Raw genomic sequence first — 25,903 nt, forward strand, 5'->3', positions numbered from 1 at the left:
AGTGGTTAAGAATCTGCCTTGCAATGCAGGGTACATGGGTTTGACACCTGGCGGGTAAACTAAGATCCCACCTGCTGCAGGGCAACTAAACCCATGCGCCAAAAGAAAAGATCCCACAGGATGCAGCGAAGATCCCCAGGCTGCAACTAAGACCCGACCCAGCCAAATACATAAATGAATATTTGAAAAACTTAAATATGAATAGAGTGCTGAACCTTTAGCCTAAGACAGAACCCAGAGAACTCAAACAGGCAAGAAAGACAGAAAGCTCATGTGTCACCTCCTACAGGAGACACCAAAATCGCTAGGTAAGGCCCGTTGGTTATGTGAGAACCTGGACGGACCTCAGGAGAAAAGGAACAGACATCATGTAAAAAACGTAGACTAGACCCAGCTTAGCACACACTGGGGGGAAAATGAAGTTCAAGCCAAACAGTGTGGGTATATGAATTTATTTTTAGGACTTGTTCATAAACCAAAATTCTCTATTAGATCACCAAGGAAAAAGTAGAATATCTGTCCCAATGGAGTTAAACATGAAGTAAAATTCTACAATTCTGCCTCTATCAGCTCTTCTGTGGCATCAAACTGGTGAGCTTCTTGACAGTTGGGATGCTCCCAGCCCCTGATAACCAAGAGCCATTTGAGAGCCGTGGGAAGTCCTTACAGACAACTTCTTAGATAACGTCATTGAGCTTCTTGTTTCCATGAGCACCAAATTATTTGTTTTTAAAAACATTTCCTATGACCTCACATGTTTTTAAATTTGGGGACTTCATGTCTTACTTAGAAAGTCAGCACAGCTCATGTCTGAGCAGCATAACGTGACATGACGGGTTAACTGGGCATGTGGCTCAGCCCAGTCATGCTTGGGACAGAAAACTGCAGAAGCACGTGAGTCCTCGCCACGGGTGCGGAACAAAGAAGGAGTGTGGAGGGGACTGTGGGGATTCCAAGGGAGAATGACGTCCCCTTCAACCAAGTGAAACAAATTAAGATGTAAAAACTCCGTGATGCTAGATTTTGACATCATCAGTGAATGGGATCAATCGCTTCTGCTCTTTGGGGTTTCAACATGGTGAAAATCTCCTGTCTTCTTTGGGACTTAAATAAATTTAACAACCTTCTCCCTGCATTGGTTCCCACTCCTTGACATACATTGGAGTTAACTGGGGAGCTTAAAACACTACTCATGGCTGGGTCCCATTCTCAGAAATTTCAGCTGCCTGGGCATCAGCTTATTGTAAAGTTCTCTGCTAATTCTAACAGACAGCAAAGTTTGAGAACAGTGTCTTTACTGCTTTGTTAGTGAAAGTGTGGGCGGAGGGCCTGGAGGCTCATTAGAAATGCAAATCTCAGGCATCATCAGATACACGGAATCAAAATCTCCACTTTAATAAAATCCCAGGTAACTCGTATGCACGTCAGAGTTTGAAAAATGCTGCTCTAGTTCTCTGTGTGTACATGCTAAGTCGCTTTGGGTGTGTCCGACTCTTTGTGACCTTATGGACCGTAGCCTGCCAGGCTGCTCTATCCATGGGATTCTCCGGGCAAGAATACTGGAGTGGGCTGCCATGCGCTGTTGCAGGAGACCTTCCCGACCCAGGAACTGAGTCCATGTTTGTTACATTTCCCGCACTGGTAAGTGGGCTCTTTACCCCTAGTTCTCTGTGAAAGTGAAAGTCACTCAGTTGCGTCCAACTCTTTGTGACCCCATGACTATACAGTCCATGGAATTCTTCAGGCCAGAATACTGGAGTAGGTAGCCTTTCCCTTCTCCAGGGGATCTTCCCAACCCAGGGATCGAACTCAGGTCTCCCGCATTGCAGGCAGATTCTTTACCAGCTGAGCCACAAGGGAAGCCCAAGAATACTGGAGTGGGTAGCCTATCCCTTCTCCAGCGGATCTTCCCGAGGCAGGAATTGAACCGGGATCTCCTGCATTGCAGGTGCAGGGAAGCCTCTGATTCCTCCTTTTATTCTGCAGAGCAAGAGTTTTCATCCTGGCTATACATTAGGATCCTTTGGCGAGTCTTTAAAAAGTATTGATGCCTGGTTCCCTCCAGAGTCTTTGTTAGAGTGTGGCCCAGGCATGGTTTTTATTTTTATTTTTTAAATCTCCCCAATTAGTTTTAATAAAAACTCAAGACTAAGAAACACTGCTACAGAAAGATAGCTTTCTTCTATTAATTTAACAGTCTTTGGTATAAAGGTTGCTTATTTCTGTGAAAAATTAAGGGTATCTAGAAAGAGTAACACTTTGATCTATTTTTGGACACTGGTTGTCAAATGTAAAAGTGGAAAGGCAACAAATAAGTGCTTGTTAAAATGCAGACTCCCTGTAACAAAAAAGAAGCAGATTCACAGATATAGAGAACAAACCAGTGGTTACCAGTTGGGGGCAGGGGGGCGGGGGTGAAATAGGGGTAGGGGAATAGAGGTACAAATTATTAGGTATAAAATAAGTGACAAGGAGATATGTACAACATGGGAAATATGGCCAATATTTTGCAATAACTATAAGTGAAATTGTTGTTGTTGTTGTTGTTGTCCTGTCAACCAGTTGTGTCTGACTCTTTGCAACCCCATGATCTACAGCACACTAGGATTGCCTGTCCTTCACCATCTCCCAGAGCTTGCTCAAACATACGTCCATTGAGTTGGTGATGCCAACCAACCATCTCGTCCTCTGTTGTTCCATTCTCCTCCTGCCTTCAATCTTTCCCAGCATCAGGGTCTTTTCTAAATGAGTCGGCTATTCACATCAGGTGGCCAAAGTATTGGAGCTTTGGCTTCAATATCAGTCCTTTCAATGAATATTAAAGACTGATTTCCTTTATGATTGACTGGTTTGATATCCTTGCAGTTCAAGGAACTCTCAAGAGTCTTCTCCAACACCACAGTTAGATAGCATAGCTTCTTTGGTGCTCAGCCTTCTTACGATCCAACTCTCACATCCATACAAAACAACTGGAAAAATCATAGCTTTGACTAGACATACCTTTCTTTGCAAAGTAACGTCTCTGTTTTTTAATATACCATCTAGGTTTGTCAAAGTTTTTCTTCAAAGGAGCAAGCGTCTTTGAATTTCATGGCTGCAGTCACCATCTGCAGTGATTTTCAAACCTAAGAAAATAAAGTATGTCACTGTTTCCACTGTTTCCCCATCTATTTGCCAGGAAGTGATGGGACTGGATGCCATGATCTTAGTTTTTTGAATGCTGAGTTTTAAGCCAACCTTTTCACTCTCCTCTTTCACCTTCATCAAGAGGCTCTTTAGTTCTTCTTCACTTTCTCCCATAAGGGTGGTGTCATCTGCATATCTGAGGTTACTGATATTTCTCCTGGCAATCTTGATTCCAGCTTGTGCTTCATCTAGTCCAGCATTTCTCATGATGTACTCTGCATATGAGTTAAATAAACAGAGTGACAATATACAGCCTTGATGTACTCCTTTCCCTATTTGGAACCAGTCTATTGTTCTATGTCCACTTCTACCTGTTGCTTCTTGACCTGCATACAGATTTCTCAGGAGGGAGATCAGGTGGTCTGATCTTCCCATCTCTTGAAAACTTGTGCACAGTTTGTGGTGATTCACACAGTCAAAGGCTTTGGCATAGTCAATAAAGCAGAAATAGATGTTTTTCTGGAACTCTCTTGCTTTTTCCATGATCCAGCAGATGTTGGCAATTTGATCTCTGGTTCCTCTGCCTTTTCTAAATCCAGCTTGAACATCAGGAAGTTCACAGTTCACGTACTGTTGAAGCCTGGCTTGGAGAATTTTGAGCATTACTTTGCTAGCATATGAGATGAGTGCAGTTGTGCAATAGTTTGAGGATTCTTTGGCACTGCCTTTCTTTGGGATTGGAAAGAAAACTGACCTTTTCCAGTCCTGTGGCCACTGCTGAGTTTTCCAAATTTGCTGGCATATTGAGTGCAGCACTTGCACAGCATCATCTTTCAGGATTTGAAATAGCTCCACTGGAATTCTATCACCTCCACTAGCTTTGTTCATAGTCATGCTTCCTAAAGCCCACTTGACTTCATATTCCAGGATGTCTGGCTGGTTTGTAATCACACAATCATGATTATCTGAGTCATGAAGATATTTTTTGTATAGTTCTTCTGTGTATTCTTGCCACCTCTTCTTAATAGCTTCTGTGTCTATTAGGTCCATACCATTTCTGTCCTTTATTGTGTCCATCTTTGCATGAAAAGTTCCCTTAGTATCTCTAATTTTCTTGAATAGTTCTCTAGTCTTTTCCATTGTATTGTTTTCCTCTATTTCTTTGCACTGATCACTGAGGAAGGCTTTCTTATCTCTCCTTGCTATTCTTTGGAACTCTGCATTCAAATGAGTATATCTTTCCTTTTCTCCTTTGCCTTTCGCTTCTCTTCAATTCACAGCTATTTGGAAGGCCTCCTCAGACAACCAATTTGCCTTTTTTGCATTTTTTTCCCTTGAGGATGGTCTTGATCCCTACCTCCTGTATAATGTCACAAACCTCCATCCATAGTTCTTCAGGCACTCTATCAGATATAATCCCTTGAATCTATTTCTCACTTCCACTGTATAATTGTAAGGGATTTGATTTAGGTCATACCTGAATGGTCTAGTGGTTTTCCCTACTTTCTTCAATTAATTCTGAATTTGGCAATAAAGACTTCATGATCTGAGTCAGCTCACGGTCTTGTTTTTGCTGACTGTATAGAGTTTCTCCATCTTTGGCTGCAAAGAATATAATCAATCTGATTTCGGAGTTGACCATCTAGTGATCTCCCTGTGTGGAGTCTTCTCTTGTTTTCTGGAAGAGGGTGTTTGCTATGACCAGTGCATTCTCTTGGAAAAACTCTATTAGCCTTTGTCCTGCTTCATTCTGTACTCCAAGGACAAATTTGCCTGTTACTCCAGGTGTTTCTTGACTTCCTGCTTTTGCATTCCAGTCCCCTATAATGAAAAGGACATCTTTTGGGGCATTAGTTCTAAAAGGTCTTGTAGGTCTTCATAGAACCATTGAACTTCAGCTTCTTCAGCATCACTGGTCAGGGCATAGACTTGGATTACTGTGATATTGAGTGGTTTGCCTTGGAAATGAACAGAGATCATTCTGTTGTATTTTAGATTGTATCCAAGTACCACATTTTGGACACTTTTGTTGACTATGATGGCTACTCCATTTCTTCTAAGGGATTCTTACCCACAATAGTATTTATAATGGTCATCTGAGTTAAATACACCCATTCCAGTCCATTTTAGTTTGCTGATTCCTAAAATGTTGATGCCCAGTCTTGCCATCTCCTGTTTGACCACTTCCAATTTGCCTTGATTCATGGACGTAACATTCCAGGTTCCTGCGCAGTATTGCTCTTTACTGCATTGGACTTCACTTCCATCACCAGTTACATCCACAACTGGGTGTTGCTTTTGCTTTGGCTCCATCCCTTCATTCTTTCTGGAGTTACTTCTCCACTGAGCTCCAGTAGCATGTTGGGCACCTACCAACCTGTGAGATGATCTTTCAGGGTCCTGTCTTTTGGCCTTTTTGTACTGTTCATGGATTCTCAAGGCAAGATTACTGAAGCGGCTTGCCACTCCCTCTCCAGGGGACCATATTTTGTCAGAACTCTCCACCATGACCCGTCCATCTGGGTGGCCCTAAACAGCACGGCTCATAGGTTCACTGAGTTAGACAAGGCTGTGGTCCATGTGATCAGATTGGTTAGTTTTCTGTGATTGTGGTTTTCAGTATGTCTGCCTCTGATGGAGAAGGAAAAGAGGCTTATGGAAGCTACATGATAGGAGAGACTGACTGAGGGGTAACTGGGTCTTGTTCTGATGGGGGGGGGGCATGCTCAGTAAATCTTTAATCCAATTTTCTATTGAAGGGAAGGGCTGTGCTCCCTCCCTGTTATTTGACCTGAGGCCAAACTCTGGTGGAGGCAATGAAGATACTGGTGACCTCCTTCAAAAGGTCCCATGCAGGCACTGTTGCACTCAGTGCCCTCAACCCTGCAGCAGGCCACCGCCAACCCACGCCTCTGCTGGAGACTCGTGGACACTCTCGGGCATGTCTGGATCAGTCTTTTGTAGGGTCACTGCTCCTTTCTCCTAAGTGTCACTGATGAAAAAATAAAGAAAATGTGGCACACACACACACACACTGAAATATTATTCAGCTGTAAAAAAGGGAAATTCATCCACTTGTGACAACATGGATAAACCTAGAGGACGTTAAGACAGGCTAAGAGAAATAAGCCAGACCCAGAAAGACAAATACTGTGTTATCTACGGTCTTAATTTTACATGCAATTCAAAAAAGTCAACTCACAAAAGCAGAGGTTGGAATGGAGATTCCCAGGGACTGGACGTAGGTGGAAATGGGAAAAGTTGCTGAGAGTAGATCTTAAGTGTTCTCACCACACACACACATTACTACATAAGTCAATGTCAATGTGTTAATTGGCTTGATTGTTGCAATCATTTTACAATGTCTCATCTTATACACCTTAAATTTATACCACTTTTATTTGTCAATTATACAAGACAAGAAACAATATAGCAGGGGAAAGGGCTTGCAGTTTAAATGAAAGGAGGACGCGTGACAGTTCATATGGTCATTATTGGGTTAAATGAGAAAATGTATTTAAAACATTAGGACAGTCCCTGGCACGCAGTAATATTCAAAAACTGTTAGGTATTATTTTTCCTATGATGACAGAATCTGCAAAACATATATCTCAGAAGATCTCTCTGTACCATCCCACCTCAGGGTTATAACCAATCCTGGGAGATTTAAGTCTATTACATGAGAATTTGCAGACGGACACATTCTCAGGCAAAGTCACAATCTGTCAGTAGCTGACCAACCGCTAACCTCCTAGAGAAGACTGGAGTGAGCAGAACAGGGAAATCCAGACCCCAGTCTCCATTGCTAAGGAGCCGTCATGATTCTTTTTTCCCTAACATATCCATTCATAAACCATTTGGTCTCATTCAATGAGGGTTTACCATGTAAAGATACAGGTTTAAGTCTCATTTAATCTCTCATGATTATTACTTCCTCTTTACTGATGAGAAAAGGTCTAAACAGTGACAAAGCAACCACTAAGAGCTGAGTTCTCTGTATGCCTAGCCCAGGGTGTAACCACGCTTCCTTTCCTTCCTCAGGACCTATCGTCCTAACAAATGTTCACTTTGTCACACTATCAAGACAAGCAGTGGGAAGTTATTTGTAACATGACACTCAGCCATGCTACATGAGAGCAAAATGATCTCAAATGACAGAATGAAAGGCTCTCTCTCTTTAAAAACCAGAGTCCAGATAAGAAGTTGGAAAGATACTGGTATTTGTTCAGGAGCTCAGAAGACCTCTCACTCACGCGAGCCTCTCTTTAGGTGAAGTGACATTCTTAATGACTACTTGAGATGTCAGGCAGAGCCAGAAGACAGTCACCCACTGGCTGCCTCCATGGAGAATCTGACCCCTGTCCAACCAGGTGAACTTACACCTGGGCCTGGCCTGCGTCCACCCTTCGCCCAGCGTGCTGTCTGCAGACCCAGCTCCACAGACTTTGCCCCCGTGCGTCCCCTATGAAGGGCAGACAGCTCCAATGTGGTGATTTGACATATGTATGCATTGTAAAGTGGGCACCGCAGTCAAGTTCAGTAACACACCCATCACCTCACGAAGTTGCCATTTTGTGTTTGTGTGGTGAGAACACTTTAAGATCTACTCTCTTAGCAAAGTATGACTATACAACACGGTATTTTTAACTATAGTCGCCATTCTATACATGCGCTCCCCAGAACTTACGTTATAACCAGAAGTTCATTCCCTTGGACCAGCATCTCCTCATTTCCCCCATCCCTAGCTCTGGCAACCACCATTCTAAGTCTTTGTTTCGGCTTCTGGGAATGAACATTGTTTAGAATCCACATAAAAGTAAGATGACCTGGTGTCCCACCTCCTTCTTAGTTGAGGGCTCCATCTGTATTGTCTGGCAGTCTCTGGTTTCAGGTTGGAGATTCCATTACACTATCTGTCCCAGTGGGTTTTCTCAAATGCCGAGGACTGACATTTGGGGGAGATTTACACCCACAGTAGGACCACAAGATGACAGCAGCAGGACCAGGTAAGCCAGTTTGAGTGTCCGGAGCACTTAAGGAAATGAAATCCCAGCAGGTTTCAGATTTTCCCCTTAATTAGCTTCCTCTATTCCCTTAGGCATTTGTTCCCTTAGTAGGATCTATTCCCATAAACTTTCCTTTGTCTGGCTGGAGGGTGTTAAGTAAATACCTGGCAGCCACTGCCCACAGCTTTAGAGGGGTTTTTGCAGCCCATAGCAGGGCCCCTGGCCTGACAGCTTCTGCTAATGCTAATGGCAGGGCTTGGCTCACACTCTCTCTGGAGGAGACGGCTTCAACAGCACTGCCCAGCCTGCCTAGATCTCCTGCCAAAGGAGTCTGACAGTCTCCTATAAAGAGCTTCTATCATGTGCATTTATTTCTGGCAATTCTCCCAAAGGGGCAGCAGGCGTTTATTTCATACACTTTAAAGGACTTGTTTTCCCATATTTCCAGTGTTCTGAAATGGACCGGTCAAACGACAAACAGAATAAACCCAGCCACAGGACTGGAAAAGGTCAGTTTTCCTTCCAATCCCAAAGAAAGGCAATGCCAAAGAATGCTCAAACTACTGCACAACTGCACTCATCTCACACGCTAGCAAAGTAATGCTCAAAATTCTCCAAGCCAGGCTTCAACAGTACGTGAACCATAAACTTCCAGATGTTCAAGCTGGATTTAGAAAAGGCAGAGGAACCAGAGATCAAATTGCCAACATCCACTGGATCATCAAAAAGCCAAGAGAGTTCCAGAAAAACATCTGTTTCTACTTAATCACTACACCAAAGCCTTTGACTGTGTGGATCACCACAAACTGTGGAAAATTCTTCAAGAGATGGGAAGATCAGACCATCTGATCTGCCTCCTGAGAAATCTGTATGCAGGTCAGGAAGCAATAGTTAGAACTGGACATGGAACAACAGACTGGTTCCAAATCGGGAAAGGAGTACATCAAGGCTGTATATTGTCACCCTGCTTATTTAACTTATATGCAGAGTACATCATGCAAAATGCTGGACTGGATGAAGCACAAGCTGGAATCAAGATTGCCAGGAGAAATATCAATAACCTTAGATATGCAGATGACACCACCCTTATGGCAGAAAGTGAAGAAGAACTAAAGAGCCTCTTGATGAAAGTGAAAGAGGAGAGTGAAAAAGTTGGCTCAAAACTCAACAATCATTATCAGAGAAAAGCAAATCAAAACCACAATGAGGTACCATCTCACGCCAGTCAGAATGGCTTCTATCAAAAAGTCTACAAAAAATAAATGCTGGAAAGGGTGCGGAGAAAAAGAAACCCTCTTACACTGTTGGTGGGAATACAAACTAGTATAGCCATTATGGAGAACAGTGTGGAGATTCCTTAAAAAACTGGAAATAGAACTGCCAGCAGTTCAGTTCAGTTCAGTTCAGTTGCTCAGTCGTGTCTGACTCTTTGCGACCCCATGAATTGCAGCACGCCAGGCCTCCCTGTCCATCACCAACTCCCGGAGTTCACTCAGACTCACGTCCATTGAGTTGGTGATGCCATCCAGCCATCTCATCCTCTGTCGTCCCCTTTTCCTCCTGCCCCCAATACCTCCCAGCATCAGAGTCTTTTCCAATGAGTCAACTCTTCGCATGAGGTGACCAAAGTACTGGAGTTTCACCTTTAGCATCATTCCTTCCAAAGAACACCCAGGACTGATCTCCTTTAGAATGGACTGGTTGGATCTCCTTGCAGTCCAAGGGACTCTCAAGAGTCTTCTCCAACACCACAGTTCAAAAGCATCAATTCTTTGGCGCTCAGCTTTCTTCACAGTCCAACTCTCACATCCATACATGACCACTGGAAAAACCATAGCCTTGACTAGATGGACCTTTGTTGGCAAAGTAATGTCTCTACTTTTGAATATGCTATCTAGGTTGGTCATAACTTTCCTTCCAAGGAATAAGAACTGCCATATGACCCAGCAATCTCACTTCTGGGTATACACACCGAGGAAACCAGAATTGAAAGAGACACATGTACCCCAATGTTCATTGCAGCACTGTTTACAATAGCCAGGACATGGAAGCAACCTAGATGTCCATCAGCAGATGAATGGATAAGAAAGCTGTGGTACATATTCACAATGGAATCTTACTCAGGCATTAAAAAGAATGCATTTGAATCAGTTCTAATGAGGTGGATGAAACTGGAGCCTATTATAGATAGTGAAGTAAGTCAGAAAGAAAAACACCAATACAATATATTAACACATATACATGGAATTTAGAAAGATGGTAATGATGACCCTATATGCGAGACAGCAAAAGAGACACAGATGTAAAGAACAGACTTTTGTACTCTGTGGGAGAAGGCGAGGGTGGGATAATTTGAGAGAATAGCATTGAAACATGTATATTACCATATGTGAAATAGATTACCAGTCCAGGTTCAATGCATGAGACAGGGTGCTCAGGGCTGGTGCACTGGGATGACCCTGAGGGATGGGATGGGGAGGGAGGTGGGAGGAAGGTTCAGGATGGGGAACACATGTACACCCATGGCTGATTCATGTGAATGTATGGCAAAAACCACCACAACATTGTAAAGTAATTAGCCTCCAATTTAAAAAACAAAACAAAACAAAAAAAACCCTCATCATTCAGAAAACTAAGATCATGGCTCCAAAATCACTGCAGATGGTGACTGCAGCCATGAAGAAAAGCTATGAACAACCTAGACAGCATATTAAAAAGCAGAGACATTACTTTGCCAACAAATGTTCGTCTAGTCAAAGCTATGGTTTTTCCAGTAGTCATGTATGGATGTGAGAGTTGGACTATAAAGAAAACTGAGGGCTGAAAAATTGATGGTTTTGAACTCTCAAGAGTCCCTCGGACTGCAAGGAGATCCAACCAGCCAATCCTAAAGGAAATCAGTCCTGAATATTCATTGGAAGTACTGATGTTGAAGCTGAAACTCTAATATTTTGGCCACCTGATGTGAACTGACTCACTGGAAAAGACCCTGATGCTGGGAAAGATTGAAGGCGGGAGAAGGGGACAACAGAGGATGAGCTGGCTGGATGGCATCACCAACTCAATGGATGTGAGTTTGAGTAAGCTCCAGGAGTTGGTGATGGACAGGGAAGCCTGGCATGCTGCAGTCCATGGGGTCGCAAAGAGAATGGGTAAACAACAAGCTCTTACTGTATAGCACAGGAAACTATATTTAATATCCTATGATAAACCATAATGGAAAAGAATATGAAAAAACATATATGTGTATAACTGAATCATTTTGCTGAGCAGTAGAAATTCACAGAGGAAGGCAATGGCAACCCACCCCAGTACTCTTGCCTGGAAAATCCCATAGAAGGAGAAGCCTGGTAGGCTGCAGTCCATGGAGTCGCTAACCGTCGGACATGACTGAGTGGCTTCACTTTCACTTTCCACTTTCATGCACTGGAGAAGGAAATGTGTTCTTGCCTGGGGAATCCCAGGGACAGGGGAGCCTAGTGGGCTGCCATCTGTGGGGTTGCACAGAGTCAGTAATGACTGAAGCGACTTAGCAGCAGCAGAAATTAACACAATGTTAAAAATCAACTATGCTTCAATAAAATAAATTTTTTAAGTGCTATAAATCTCATCATCAGGTTAGTTTAAATCACACATGATATGAAAATAACTCTTGACATCTGGTGACTGTAGGGTTTCTCTGATTCTGCCACAACAGTCACTGGATCTCCAGAAACTTGACGGCTCCATCGGTCTGTCCAGCCAGATCACTATGTTAATTTTTTAATGGAAAAAGTTAAGTGAAAACAGAAGAGAACTGAGGCAATAAGAGGCATCTTTCTACTTCTTCTATATCAGAAAACCTGAATATTTCTTTGTGGGTGATAAAGCTCCCCGGTAAAACAACACTGGATAATGTAATGCAGAATGTTACAGTTGAAATGTTTACCTTCTTTGTTTCCTCTAGTTGAATGAAGCTAGGAGTTCATTCGTTCATTCATTCAATAAGTACTGAAGGTGGGATTTAACATCCAAACAGGGACAGTTTAGAGAAGGAAAGAGATGCTTTATTAATTCTATCTAGACAAAAGGCCATCCCAGGACTGCTCTGAACAAAATGGGAGGTATGGTCACCCTCGTTATTGAGCACTTTCTACATACCATGTGGAAAATAGAAAATGTCTTATGGAGTGGATAGAGGAGCTATTTTTCATTTCTATATTCAAAATCAGTGCTAATTCCCACATTCTCTCAAAATACCTAAAAATTTGGGCAAAACTTATTGGTTCTTTTAAGGTAAAATTAAAACATGAGCTCAAGTCATTCAATCACTGATTTTTCTGGCTTTGAACAACTCTCTTTACCTAAACAGGATTCAATTTCTTCCCTTTATTTTTTGAGAACAGGTTGAATTTTATTAGATAATTCGATGTTTATTTGCATTAATATATGATGAGCAGGTACCTGATCAAATACATGTTAAAGAACTTGTTAACCTAATCTAATCTTACCAAAAACACTGCTCTCTTTTGAAAATAAGGAAGTCACTGAATCACCACTTGAGGAAATATTACACAGATGGTTATGATCAATTTTTAAACAGTCAAGCAGGACAAAGTACAAAAAATGCATATATCTGTATATATACAAATATGTATAGATATCAATAGGTAGATAGGTGGATATAGTTTTAGAAAGACTTGACCATAGTTGGTGTAAACTCATGTTTTCATAGAATGGTATTTAGGGTTTAGAAATAAAATTTTCCCACATTATCATAGTTGATTCTCACAACTGGCTTAGATAGTATCACTAGCACCATTTTAGACAAAGATTGGCACCTGAAGCTTATAGCTCTGATTTCACTGGTCTTCTTACAATAAAACAATAGTTCATTATAGATGGTTAAGGGATATGTTTATAAAAATATTCCCTATACTTCCATCAGATTTGAAACTTTTGAAAGCACTTTCACATTTATTTATTCAATATATTTAAAGGAACTGATTGACTAGACACTAGGGGCACAGAGGTGAAGAAAACTGTCCTTGGGCGTAAGGAACTGGAAATCTGATGTATGAGACAGATAAGGAAACTGGTTCACCTCAGTAGACCAGTGAAATGAAGGATGTGTACAATATGCCATAAACCACAGAAAGAGCACCAAGGCCAAGGTATGGGAACCACGGAAGGCATCCCAAGGGAATAATGCTTGCAAGAGAAGTAAGAGTTTGCATATGCCTATGCGCTCATGACTGCAAGTTGGGGAATATCAGGCTACATTAAAGCAACAAACGGCAAGTTTAGGAAAGGGTGTGTTTCAGGATAGAATGTTGGATAAGTGATCAAGCCCAGGATGGGAGCCTGGAATGTTGGCTAAGGAAGCTGAAATGTGTCTATAGATTTTGGATCCAAGGAAAGGAGAAAAAAGTGAGACAGGAGACAGGGAGACACCTGGGGAAGCAAATGTAATAGGCTTGGGGGAAAGATGGTTGGAATATAAATGTAAGAGAAGGAAGAGGAAAGCCTAGCCAGGATGTGTATTTAAGACGTAGAGTTAGTAGTATTGGGGGTCTAATTATGGGAGATGAGGCATGAGAGGAAAGCAAGTGTGTCTCTAAGTTCTTTGAGTACGTTTCATGAACAAGAATGGGGCATGTAGAGGATGAGCAGTATTTCTGAGGGGCCCAGGAAGTTCACTTTTTTGGGAAGTTTGGGATTAGCAGATGTAAACTATTCTATAGGAAATGGATAAACAATAAGGTCCTCCTGTATAGCTCTGGGAACTATATTCAATATCGTGTGAAAAACCATAATGGAAAAGAATACAAAAAAGAATGTGTGTGTGTGTGTGTGTGTGTGTGTAACTGTCACTTCACTGGAGAGCAGAAATTTAATACACCATGTAAATCAACTATACTTCAATAAAATACATTTTAAAAAAGAAGTTGACTTTGGTACATATTTAGTACATATTGGTACACTATATATAAGAGTGTAAGCTTCCTACAGAGCAGTCAAATGGCAAGACCTAGAGAGAACTGGCGATCAACTTATGAAGCTTAGGGGAAAATTCTAGGTGGCAGATACAGATTTGAGACTCTTCAGTGTGAGGCCAAAAGTGAGGGTAAATAAAAGCCCATTCATTGGATATGGAGCAGAAGAATACCTCAACTGGGGAGACAGGGAAGGATTTTTAAATAATGGAAAGTTGTTACCCTGATTTGTTTTATTACAGAGCTAATCAGTTGGCAATGTGTTTTAATTAAACAATATATAGCAAAAAAGTTCCTTCTCACTTTGTTTATTAGGAAATATACATGTACCTCCACAGCATTTTCCTTTAATAAATGAACTCTGAGTCACACATAAGGAAAAACAAGATGAAGGCAGCTTTTCTTCCATGATGTCAAATTGATGAATGGGCAGTGACCTTTCATAGAGAGTGTTGCACTAAGGAAAAGGAGACATAGTTCTACAAGTCTCAGAGCACTGACCTCCAAAGTTTTTGCCAGTTTCCACACACCCTCTGAGATCACACCATTTCATTCAGCCTGTCTGTGTACTTGTATCTAAACAAATACTTTCAACCTCCACCCACCCATGTTCTCATCTCTTTAAAATATCAGATGTAGAGGTCCCCATGGCCAGCAGTTAATGCCAAAGAATGACTGAAATCTCTCTCTAGCCCTGGGAAACAGGCCACATAATAAGGAAGAGGGAGGTAACTTCACTAAGTGTCCCACAGTGAAGTCACTTTTGGCTCTGTTCTGATTGTCTGAATGGCCTGAGCAACTGGATCTCATCATCTCAAGAAACAGCTTCCTACAGCGTGAATATGGCTCTGAACTTTGTGATCTTGGACCATACTATGGGCTACCTAAACTGTCTCCTACCTAAATTCATGTTGAAGTCTTAACCCCCGGAACCTCAGAGAGTTAGTGCAAAAGTAACTGGTTTTTGCATTGTAGAAATTTGCCATTTGATTTTGGAATACCTTAAGTAAATGTGGTTATGTTACGCATCATTTTAATGTGCCTTTTTTGCTTTACTTTTTTTTTTTTTTTTTGCTAATGACTTACTACTTGCTATTTATTTTACATTTATTTTAGACTATGGAAATGATGTTAGACAAAAAGCAAATTTGAGCGATTTTCTAATTCGAGTTCAAAATGGGTCATAAAGCAACAAAGACAACTCACAACATCAACAATGACTTTGGCCCAGGAACTGCTAACAAACATACAGTGCAGTGATAGTTCAAGAAGTTTTGCAAAGGAGATGAGCGCCTTGAAGATGAGGAGCATAGTGGCCAGCCCTCGGAAGCTGACAACAACCGATAGAGAGCCATTACCAAAGCTGATCCTCTTACAACTACACAAGTTGCCAAAGAACTCAACATCGACCCTTCTACCATCACTTAGCATTTGAAGCAAATCAGAAAGGTGAAAAAGCTCAATGAGTGCATGCCTTACGAGCTGACTGAAAAATTTTAAAACTGTTGTTTTGAAGTGTCTTCTTTTATTCTTTGCAGTAACAATGAATCATTTCTCAATCAGGTTGTAACATGCAATGAAAAGTGGATTTCATTTGACGACCAGTGATGAACAGCTCAGTAGTTGGACTGGGAAGAAGTTCCAAAGCACCTCCCAAAGCCAAACTTGCACCAGAAAATTTCATGGTCACTGGTGGTCTGCTGCCCATCGGATCCACTACAGCTTCCTGAATCCCGGCGAAACAATCACATGTGAGAAATATGCTCAGCAAATCGATGAGATGCACCGAAAACTACAATAACAGCAGCTGGCACTGGTCACCAAAATGGGTCCAATTCTTTCCCAAAACAAAGCCCAATCATACGTTGCACAGCCAACACTTCAAAAGTTGAACAAATTAGGCTAAAAGTTTGTTTTATCCACTATATTTACATGATCTCTTGCCAACCGGCTACCCCTTCTTCAAGCATCTCAACAACTTTTCACAGGTAAAACGCTTCCACAACCAGCAGGATGCAGAAAATGCTTTCCAAGAGTTGGTTGAATCCTGAAGAATGGATTTTTACACTATAGGAATATTTCTCATTAGCAAAAATGTGTTGATTGTAATGATTCCTATTTTGATTAATAAAGATGTGTTTGAGTCTAGTTAAAATGATTCAGGTTTGAAACTGCAATTACTTTTGCACCAACCTAATAACTGAATTTGGAGATAAGGTCTCTAAAGGAATTCTTAAGTTAAAATAAGGTCTTTTGGGTGGATCATAATCCAACATGACTTGTGTCCTTATAAGAGAAGGAGATTTGGACACAAAAGCACAGAGAAGAAGGCAAAGACATAGCAGGAGGGCAGCCATCTTCAAGCCAGGGAGAGAGGCCTCAGAAGAAAACCAACCCGCTGACATTTTGATCTTGGACTTCCAGGTTTCAGAACTGGGAGAAAATATCTTTCTGTTGTTGTTTAAGCCACCTGGTCTGTGGTACTTTATTATGCAGCCCTAGAAAAGCAATACAGGCACTTATTAAACATGGCTTAAAATAAGTGCCAGAGATTTCCTCAAATGAAGTTAAATGGAGAAAAAAATCAGACTTGTTTTGCAGTTGAGGGTATTTGATGATACACAACTATACTGTGTAAAATGTATTAATCTATTTACACATTCTATAGAAGTCTAACCATACAGGAGAGAAACTCATGTGTGATTACTTGGGTTTTATATCATCTTCGCTACAAAATTCACTGATGAATACAGTTGCATGAAATTATATCTGTTCTATAGCTCAGATGTTGTACCACAAGCTATAGTGAACTGTTTTATATAGATTGTATTGAGTTGATTATGCAAAACTCTGTTTGAAACAAAAAATTCTAAATATAATATTTTCAAAGCAGAAATAAAAAAGTATGGATAATATATTTTCTTGCATCCCAAGTTATTCTTTTCCCTTCACCTTTCCTGGTTTGATTTGTCAACAAGTCTTTTGTTTTGTTTTGTTTTTTAATGTATTTATTTTTTATTTTACTTTACAATTCTGTATTGGTTTTGCCATACATTGACTTGAATCCACCCCGGGTGTACATGCATTCCCAAACCTGAACCCCCCTCCCACCCCCCCTCCCCACAACATCTCTCTGGGTCATCCCTGCGTACCAGCCCCAAGCGTGCCATATCCTGCATCGGACATAGACTGGCAATTCGATTCTTACATGATATTATACATGTTTCGATACCATTCTCCCAAGTCATCTCACCCTCTCCCTCTCCCACTGAGTCCAAAAGTCCGTTATACACATCTGTGTCTTTTTTGCTGTCCTGCATACAGGGTCATCATTGCCATCTTTCAACAAGTCTTTTGAAACAACCCTCACATTGATCTCGCTCCACCCAGACTGACTGTCACTGCCTTTATTCACATTCTTATAATTTCTGGCCATCAAACTAAACTTCAAAGGGAGTGAAATACTATTGGAGGAAACGTAAATTGGTGCAGCCACTGTGGAAAAAAGTATGAAACTTCCTCAAAAAACTAAAATTACAGTTTCCATATGATCCAGCAATCCCACTCCTGGGTATATACACAGATAAAACTATAATTCAAAAAGATACACATACCCCTATGTTAACAGCAGCACTATTCACAATAGAAAAGTCATTGAGACAACATAAATGTTCATCAATAGATGAACTGATAAAGAAGATATATAAACATATATGAAATTATATATTTGAAATGAAATATGTATATATATAATGGAATATTACTCAGCCACAAAAAGAAGAAATAATCTATTTGCAGCAACATGAAAGAATCTAGAAATTATCATACTAAATAGAGTCAGAAAGAGAAAGATAAATACCATCTGATACTACTTATATGTGGAATCTAAAGTATAAAACAAATGAACATAACTACAAAACAGACTCACAAACACAGAGAATAGACTTGTAATTGCAGAGGGGTGAGGGAAGGAAGGATTGGGAGATTGGGGTTAGCACAGGCAAACTAGTACATATAGGCTGGACAAACAACAAGCTCCTACTGAATAGCACAAGAAACTATATTCAATATCTTATGATAAACCATAATGGAAAAGAATATTAAAAAATGTATATAGTGTATGACTGAGTCCCTTCATTACACAGCAGAAATTAACACATGGTAAATTAACTACAATAAATTTGAAAAAAATAAATGAATTTTTTTAAAGGGAATGAAATACGGGGAATGGCTGAGTAAAGTCACTCAAGTTGAGTCCCACCTCGGCCTAACTGTGTGACTTGACCCAAACCTAAGCCTCAACTATTCATGACTAAAGTAAAAGCAGTAACAGTACTCTCCTCACAGGACTGCTAGAGAATTTAGTGCAATAACAGTAAAAAGCACTTGATATGGTACATAAATACTCAGAAAATATGAGGTGTACTGTGATTAATCTTTCAGAATCCATCACCCTACAACATTTTGTCATGCTATCTTTTGTAGAATTCTACTACCCAAGGTTTTTTCATGATGGGATCGCTTATCATTTATATTATGAAAACAATAGGCCTGATGAATGTTTTCAGACAGGACAGGCCTCTCCTACCCAAGTCTCCTCAATGAAGGGCCCAACACTCCACATTTAAAAACACTGGTCCTAACTACATTTCCCAGGTTCCCACCAAAATCCCTTCTCCCTACTGCCCTCTGCTCCGAGTTCTTTTTCCAAAGCACCAAACTCATCTTATAACCTTTCAGAGGCTTGTTCTGTTTCAGGAGATGAAGCCCAAATGCTTTGACGTGGACCACAGCACATGGCCAAGCGCCTCTGCCTCTAAGTTCTCATCTCCAACCTCGAGGCCCAGTGCAGTGCTTGATAAACGTCAGGAGCTCAGCAAATGTTTGTTTGATGAGAGGACCTGAAAAATTCACACCACAGACTCAAAGGCTTGCTTCTCATTCATCTGCCTCTATGTGCTCTATTGTTTCCTACGGCTGCCCTAGGGATGACCACAAATGGGTTCTATCACAGATCTGAGGCCCAGAAGTCTGAGATCAAGGTGTTGGCAGAGCCAAGCTCCCTCTAAAATTTTCTAGGGGAGGATCCCCACCCTTGCCTCTTTTAGCTTCTAGTGGCTCCTGGTGCCTTGGATATGGCTACATCACTCCAATCTCTGCCTCCATCTTCACATGGCCTTCTTCCCTGTGTCTCTTCTGTGTTTTGTGTCCCAAATTTCCTTCTCTTTTCTCTTAGAAGGTCATTGGACTCAAGACAGTCTAAAACCAGGATGACTTCAACTTGAGGTCATGGACATAATACCTGCAAAGCCCTTATTTCCAAACAAAGTCACATTTGAAAGTACCTGGGATTAAGAGTTGGACATATCTTTCTGAGGAACACAATTCAACCCACTACAACTGTCAAGGGCTAGGGAGGTCAAGGGGTGAGGTGTGACTGGAACACAGACAGCCCTACCCATGCTCAGGAAGGAAATGGGATGTTTGTTTGCAGTTCAGAGATCACAGCTATGTGAGTACTGAGCACATCATTTGGGAAGAGCCCCTGAACCAGCCCAAGGAAGCAGGGGAGCAATATTTTCTGCCCAGGTATTTTATTTCAGATCTACTTGTTAATGGTTTGGATTTCTGTTTTGAAACTGTGAACAATTTATTAATACGGCAAATTAGAGAAAAGAAAAAAATCACATAGACTCCTTCATTCTCATATCTCTTCCCATTTTTAGGTTTCAGTTTGGGTTTTTTAAAGGAAAATTTAAAATTAAACCTGCATATAGAGTTTATAGGGTTTCCCTGGTGGCTCAGATGGTAAAGAATCTGCCTGCAATGCAGGAGACCCAGGTTTAATCCCTGGGTTGGGAAGATCCCTTGGAGAAGGGACTGGCAGCCTACTCCAGTATTCTTGCCTGGAGAACCCCATGATCAGGGGAGCCTGGCAGCGTACGTCTATGGAGCTGCAAAGAGTCGGGCACGACTGAAGCGACTTAGCCTGATTCTATATATATACCTCCATATATCTCAGTATCATGTTTATAGTAATTTTTCTTGCCTTGTCACTTTGAGAAGTTATTTATTAGCTGGCTGGTTCCTTGGCCTTGATGGCTCTTCATCTCTCCCCCACTTTCACCATTACAACCACCACTACCACACACACATATATGCATGCACACACACAATCACACACTTCCTATCCCCTGTACTCTTGACATGATCTTATATTAATTTTTGTTAGGTCAATAGTATTTATATTATCCCCTGCTAAGCCAGGAAGTATGCCACGTTTTGCTCTGCTTTCTATATATTTATCACTAATGCACTTTCAAATTCTTCTTCATTGTCTAAATCTCTTCTCAAAACTATTCTATTAAAGCTTTGCTTGGAGCCCTGACCTGTTTTAATTGGTTCAGTTGCTTCCTGTGCTGACCTGGGATCTCCCCCGGTCCTTACTGGCAGGAGTCCCTTCACCTCTGTCTCCCTTAGGATCTCCTGTTTCCCAGGTCCTGTGTCTTCCTTTTCATTTGCTTATTCTCTCATTGTGAAGGCATACCTCCCCTAGGAGGTTCCTGAGAAAGGATGTCAATTCCTAGAGACCCTAAAGGTCTGAAAATATCTTCAGTCTATTTAAAAATTTAATTGATGTCCTTTTAAAACATATGGTTGCTTATTTATTTATTTGGCAGTGCCAGGTCTCCGTGGCAGCATGCAGGATCTTTAATTTTTTAGTTGCAGCAGGTAGGATCTTTAGTTGTGGCACATGGGGGTCTAGTTCCCCGACCAGGGATTGAACCAGCCCCCTACCTTGCGACCATGGAGTCTTTTAGCCACTGGACCACCAGGGAAATCCCTTAACTGATGTTCTGACTAGGAATAAAATTCTAGGTGAAAGAGAAGTTCCTTTCAGAATTGGTAAGAAATTTCTCCATTAATTTCTAACTTCCTTAGTTGCTTTTGAAAAATCCAAAATCACTCTCTGCCAACATCTCCCAACCGCTTATCTCTACCTCCAAGTTCGTATGAGGTTCTCTTTGTCCCCATGGTTCTGTACTTTCATGATGATCTAAGGACCAACCAGAGACAGAAACCAACCATATTCCAAGATGGAACTTTTAAAGACTTTTTAATAAAGAAACTAGTTACAAGGGCCATGATGAAAAGAACCAAGACTGCAGAGAAAATTTAGGGCCAGCAAGGATAGAAAGCTCATGGCACCTTTTGAGGTGAGGGGCTGGGGAAGAAGAAGAAATATCTATATCAGATTCTGCTGCATGCAGCAGCTCTAGACAAAGGACTGTCCAATAGAAACTGCAGCAGCAGCAAGAGTAGCTAGTTCTAAGACCATGTCTGATGTTGTCATAGCCGGAGTCATCTGGTAGTCGTGAGAGCAAAACCACATCTTTGTCCTTACTTAAGTGGGGCTTGATGCTTGCTGGCTATATATTGGTCTCTGGCTTATCAGATATTCCTTCCTATACTTACACATAACAAAAGCCTTCTTTTTGCTGAGGAAGAGGGTGTGCATTAGATTGGACACAGGAAGGAGATGAGTTTGTAGAACTTAGTCCTTACAATTTAGCTGAATAGTCCAGCTGTCCAGCATGGACAAAGTACTGCTCTTGGCCTACTCCCCCAGGACCCTGGGCAAAAGCCAGTTTGGGTGGGAAAGAAATAGACAACAGGACTTATATCTGGAAGGCCTTAAAGGCCCTTCTAAGTAAGACACAAATGGTCAAGCCAAAAAGGAAAGCATCCTTCAAAGGACCCAGGAGGGGGCCAAGGTAAGCCCTGATAGAGCCACCTTAAGCCCCTGTCAGAAGATTTTGATACGAGCTAAAGAAAGGCACCCCTTCTGTGGAGACAAGAGGAAAAGATGCTCACTCTGAGCACATCTAGCCCTGTGGGAATATAGCTTGGTGAGCAGAAGAGGGCTGGGTACCAGCCTTCATTCTCCCGCTGAGTCAGGCACCTTTGTCAAATAGATAAATTCTACAATTATGTTAAGCGGCTCTGGGTTCTCTTTTAGAGATTAAATATGGCAAATTTATCAGGGTATGGAACATAACTCTAGGGCATGGTGATACCGGGAAAAGACAGGCCTATTGTCACCATCCCAGAGCTGACTCAGAGTGAAATCATATATTTTTGGAAGCTAAAAATGCAAAGATAAATGATAACCAACTTGTCAGACCAAGAAAGGTGAATCATACACCAGCAACAGGAAAAGCCAAGATGTCATCAGAATTATGCCACAAACAGAACTGCCAGGATACCACCAGAATTCGACCCCAAAGAGGTTCATTCACTGTCTCCCCATTCCCTAAAATGTCATTTACTTTGAAACAAGCTTCACTTACAATCCCAAGAGTATGGTTCTCCGAGTGAGGCCACCAGAAGCCTGGAAAAGACCCTGGTAGCCCTGAGCAATAGCTGCAGAGCTGATGGTAAGGATACAGGAAGCCCACCATGCCTTTTACTCCTTTGGATATCTTGAGCAAAGGTAATGGAGGAGGACTTTTTGGCAGAACAAAGAGAGATATAGATCTGTACCCGCCCCCCCACCGCCCTCCTCAAATGGGGCTGCAGAAGCTAAAAACCCTTAGGTGGAAGAACTTCAAGGCAAAGTAATGCCTGGCATCCCTGTTTCCAGGTTTTCAGAAACACTGGAACGTGCTCCATTACATTGCCCAGGAAGCTTGCGGCTGCAGGGACTCTGGCCAACCACCAGTTCCTGCCTCATGCTTCCTGCCCCATCTTCCCAGGCCCTGAAAAAACGGTTTTATAAGATGCTCACTTTCCCATTCCAGACAGTTTAGCTCAGCTAGGAATAAAGAACACTCAGAAATGGCAGGTCATAAGACTAGGTTCTGTGGGTGGGCCCCCCTATGCACCCTACCGGGCCCCCCCACCACCACCATGACATTGCATTTAACTTCTTGCTGCAGCTCCACATGGACTTTGGGGAAGTTTTCAAGAACGTGAAGTCCTTGACCTTCCCTTGTATTGCAACACTGGAATCGTAGAGACCCAGTTGAGAAGAGCATAGGTCAGAACTATTTTCATAATGATACTAAGATATCTTGCCTTTTTCACTGCACTGACATTTAAACTAATGTTACACAAGCAATGGTAGATAAAACTGGGGGCCTTAGTCAAGGCAGGGACACCAGAAAGCCCAAATGGATTAGTACTCAATGTATTCTTAACTGCCACACAATCACAAGGTAGAAAAGCCAGATTCACTCTAAAATACCTTTGATGAAGCAGTAAGAAATATTGTTATTAATTCTTGATTCTTTATAATACTTTGGGTAATGAATTTGGCAGTATGTATCAAGTCTGATGAATTACAAGGTAATGTATTTGTCTCCAAGAAAAGCACTTGTGAAATTTTGCACTTCAAGGAGAGCTAGCTACTTTTATTTTCTCCATGAATCATGATTTTAACTTCAAAGAATAGCTGAAAGACAAATATTCTTATTCAGATTTGGGTGTTTGACAGACATCTTTGTGAAAATTTAAAAAGCAAATCAAGAAAAACAACTGACAGTATTTGTTGCCAATTACAAATTTTGAGCTTTGAAGCAAAAATTACAACTTTGGAAAATTTGTACCTGTACTTTGAACTTTACAGCTTCCCAGTACTTAAAGACTTTTGACTATATTTAAGTTACTACCATTTTTTTTTTTCTGAGATTGGTGTTGATTTGAACAGCTGGGATGTTTCGATGTTGTTTAATAAAATGTGTCAACATTTGAAAGGTCTACGCAACTCAGTGAGGCAATATTGTGAGGTCATGAACGGGTAAAAGATCTATTTAAACTGCAAAACAGACCAGTTGATTCTTCATGTACCCGAGTATGAAAGTCACTTGATAAAGTTTCAGACTTCACATTGCAACTAACCTTTAAGAAACTATCACTTATATTTGTTGTAATATCAAAGAAGAATAAAAAAATTTTTAAATGACTACTAGAATACTCCTTCCTTTCCCAGCTACTATCTGTGTGAGGCTGGTTCTTCCTCACAGACTGCAAGCAAAAGAGTCTGTCCCAGCAGAGTTCATGCAGAAGCATATGTGAGAACCCAGATGTTTACTTTAAGTCAAACATTAGGTGATTTGAAAAATGTAAAACAATTCCCCTCTTCTCACTGACTTTTTGTCTAGGAAAATAAAATATTTTAATAAAATATGTTCTTATATTAACATATACCAGTTTTATTTTTTTTTTTATTATATTTTGAAATATGGAAGCATCTTTTAAATACTCTTAAGGCATTTATTTATTAAAACGTTCTCTGCCAAGATTTCACATTAACTTAAAATTCAAATCAGTCTTTACATTTCTCTACTGAGGTCTCCACCTTCTCCAGCTATCAGTGCTACCAGCATCCACAAAGTGAGCCCCATGGTCAGCCTCTTTGTTCCCTGGGTGAACCAACTAGATGTTAATACTGCTCTGCTACAAGGTAAACGCTCCTAACTCAAACTTATTGGAAAAGGAGTGAAACTTCTGCAAAGTGCACTTTTAGAAGAGGTACTTTTGCTTATGAAAAGAAACCAGTGAGTCCTCTAAGAATAATAAAAGGGAGTATTTTACAGTTAAGCACATGATTTGGAGTGAAGAATTCAGATGTTGCTCGGCTGGTCCAGGCTATTAATACTCTTCCTGTTCCTCCTGTGGGCCCCCTTCATCAGGTATCACGAAGCCTTCGTCTGTGGCGTAGAGAATGTCCACGATCCTCTGCAGTACAGGGTTGTTCTCCCCCTCGTTCTCCTGGCAAATCAACTCAATGTTCCTCAGCTTTCCAAAATAGAAGTCTCTCTCCTTCTCCAAGTCTTCCACAGTAAGCTTCAATACATTGACCTGCTGCATCAATTCAGCTGCTTCGTCATCTCCATTCCCTACACCAGGATTCTTCCGCACCACACCCGGGCCAGCCTTAGGGGTTGCAGTAGTTCTGTGTGTTGCAATGGGCCTCTGTGGAGCTGCACTGCTAGAGCTGAGAGGTTTCTTCGGTTTGTTCAGAGCGGGAGCAACAAGGGAGGGGGCCACTGCAGTTTCTTGACCTTGTCTGGCAGCTACAGGGTCATACTCTTTTCCATCATAGTTTGCATCAAAAAACTTCTTGAACCACTGAACGAATTCAAAATTGTCCTGAAACTTTCCTTTTACTAATTTGTCCACAGGAATTATTTTGTCAACACCCATTCTCTTAAAACCTGCTTGTAGTATTTTGAAGTTCTGGATGTATTCATGTTCTAACTTAGCTTGGAATTTCACTTTCTTCAAGGCAATGGAGCCAGGGAACAACATGTCCATAAACTGACAATAGGCAGCCCCTGAGCACAACTGTTCGATCTTTGTCAGATTCAACTGCAGAGACTCATTGATCCAGGCCAGCATGTCATGTCGACTGAGGTTATCGCTGGTGACCGACGTTGAGTACACGTTCACTGCCATCGGCTCTCGGTTGGACCGCGTCCGCTGCCCGTACCCGGCTCCGGTTCCGTCTTCGTCTCGTTCAAACCGCCTGACCCCGCCCGCCCGCCCGCGCGATGACCTCACACGCACCCTACCAGTTTTATTATAATTATTTTAAATGAATTAATATATTGCTTAAATTTTTCAATATGGCTAGTTTTCATTAAAATGTACTTCTATGTTAATTGTAATATTATGTTACTATATAATAGGTTTATTATAGTTTTTAAATGACTTGATAAATAATTAATACAATTTTTCTTAGTTCTACTTTTTAAATACAGTAAATCTGCTCATAGAAACAAAAGCTAGTTG

The 25,903-nt window shown here is 41.3% G+C and overlaps 1 protein-coding gene across 1 annotated transcript; it reads right to left on the reverse strand.

The window, feature by feature from the left end:
* Positions 1-24,361: 24,361 nt before the first annotated feature.
* On the reverse strand, positions 24,362-25,594 carry LOC120863009 (microtubule-associated protein RP/EB family member 1). Its single transcript, XM_040239207.1, has one exon. The coding sequence runs from the start codon at positions 25,565-25,567 to the stop codon at positions 24,761-24,763; it is 807 nt and encodes a 268-aa protein (XP_040095141.1). The 5' UTR covers positions 25,568-25,594; the 3' UTR covers positions 24,362-24,760.
* Between the last annotated feature and the right edge of the window lie 309 nt (positions 25,595-25,903).

This window comes from Oryx dammah, unplaced genomic scaffold, assembly GCF_014754425.2.
Source record: "Oryx dammah isolate SB20612 unplaced genomic scaffold, SCBI_Odam_1.1 HiC_scaffold_1, whole genome shotgun sequence".
In the NCBI taxonomy this organism is placed as follows: Eukaryota; Metazoa; Chordata; class Mammalia; order Artiodactyla; family Bovidae; genus Oryx; species Oryx dammah.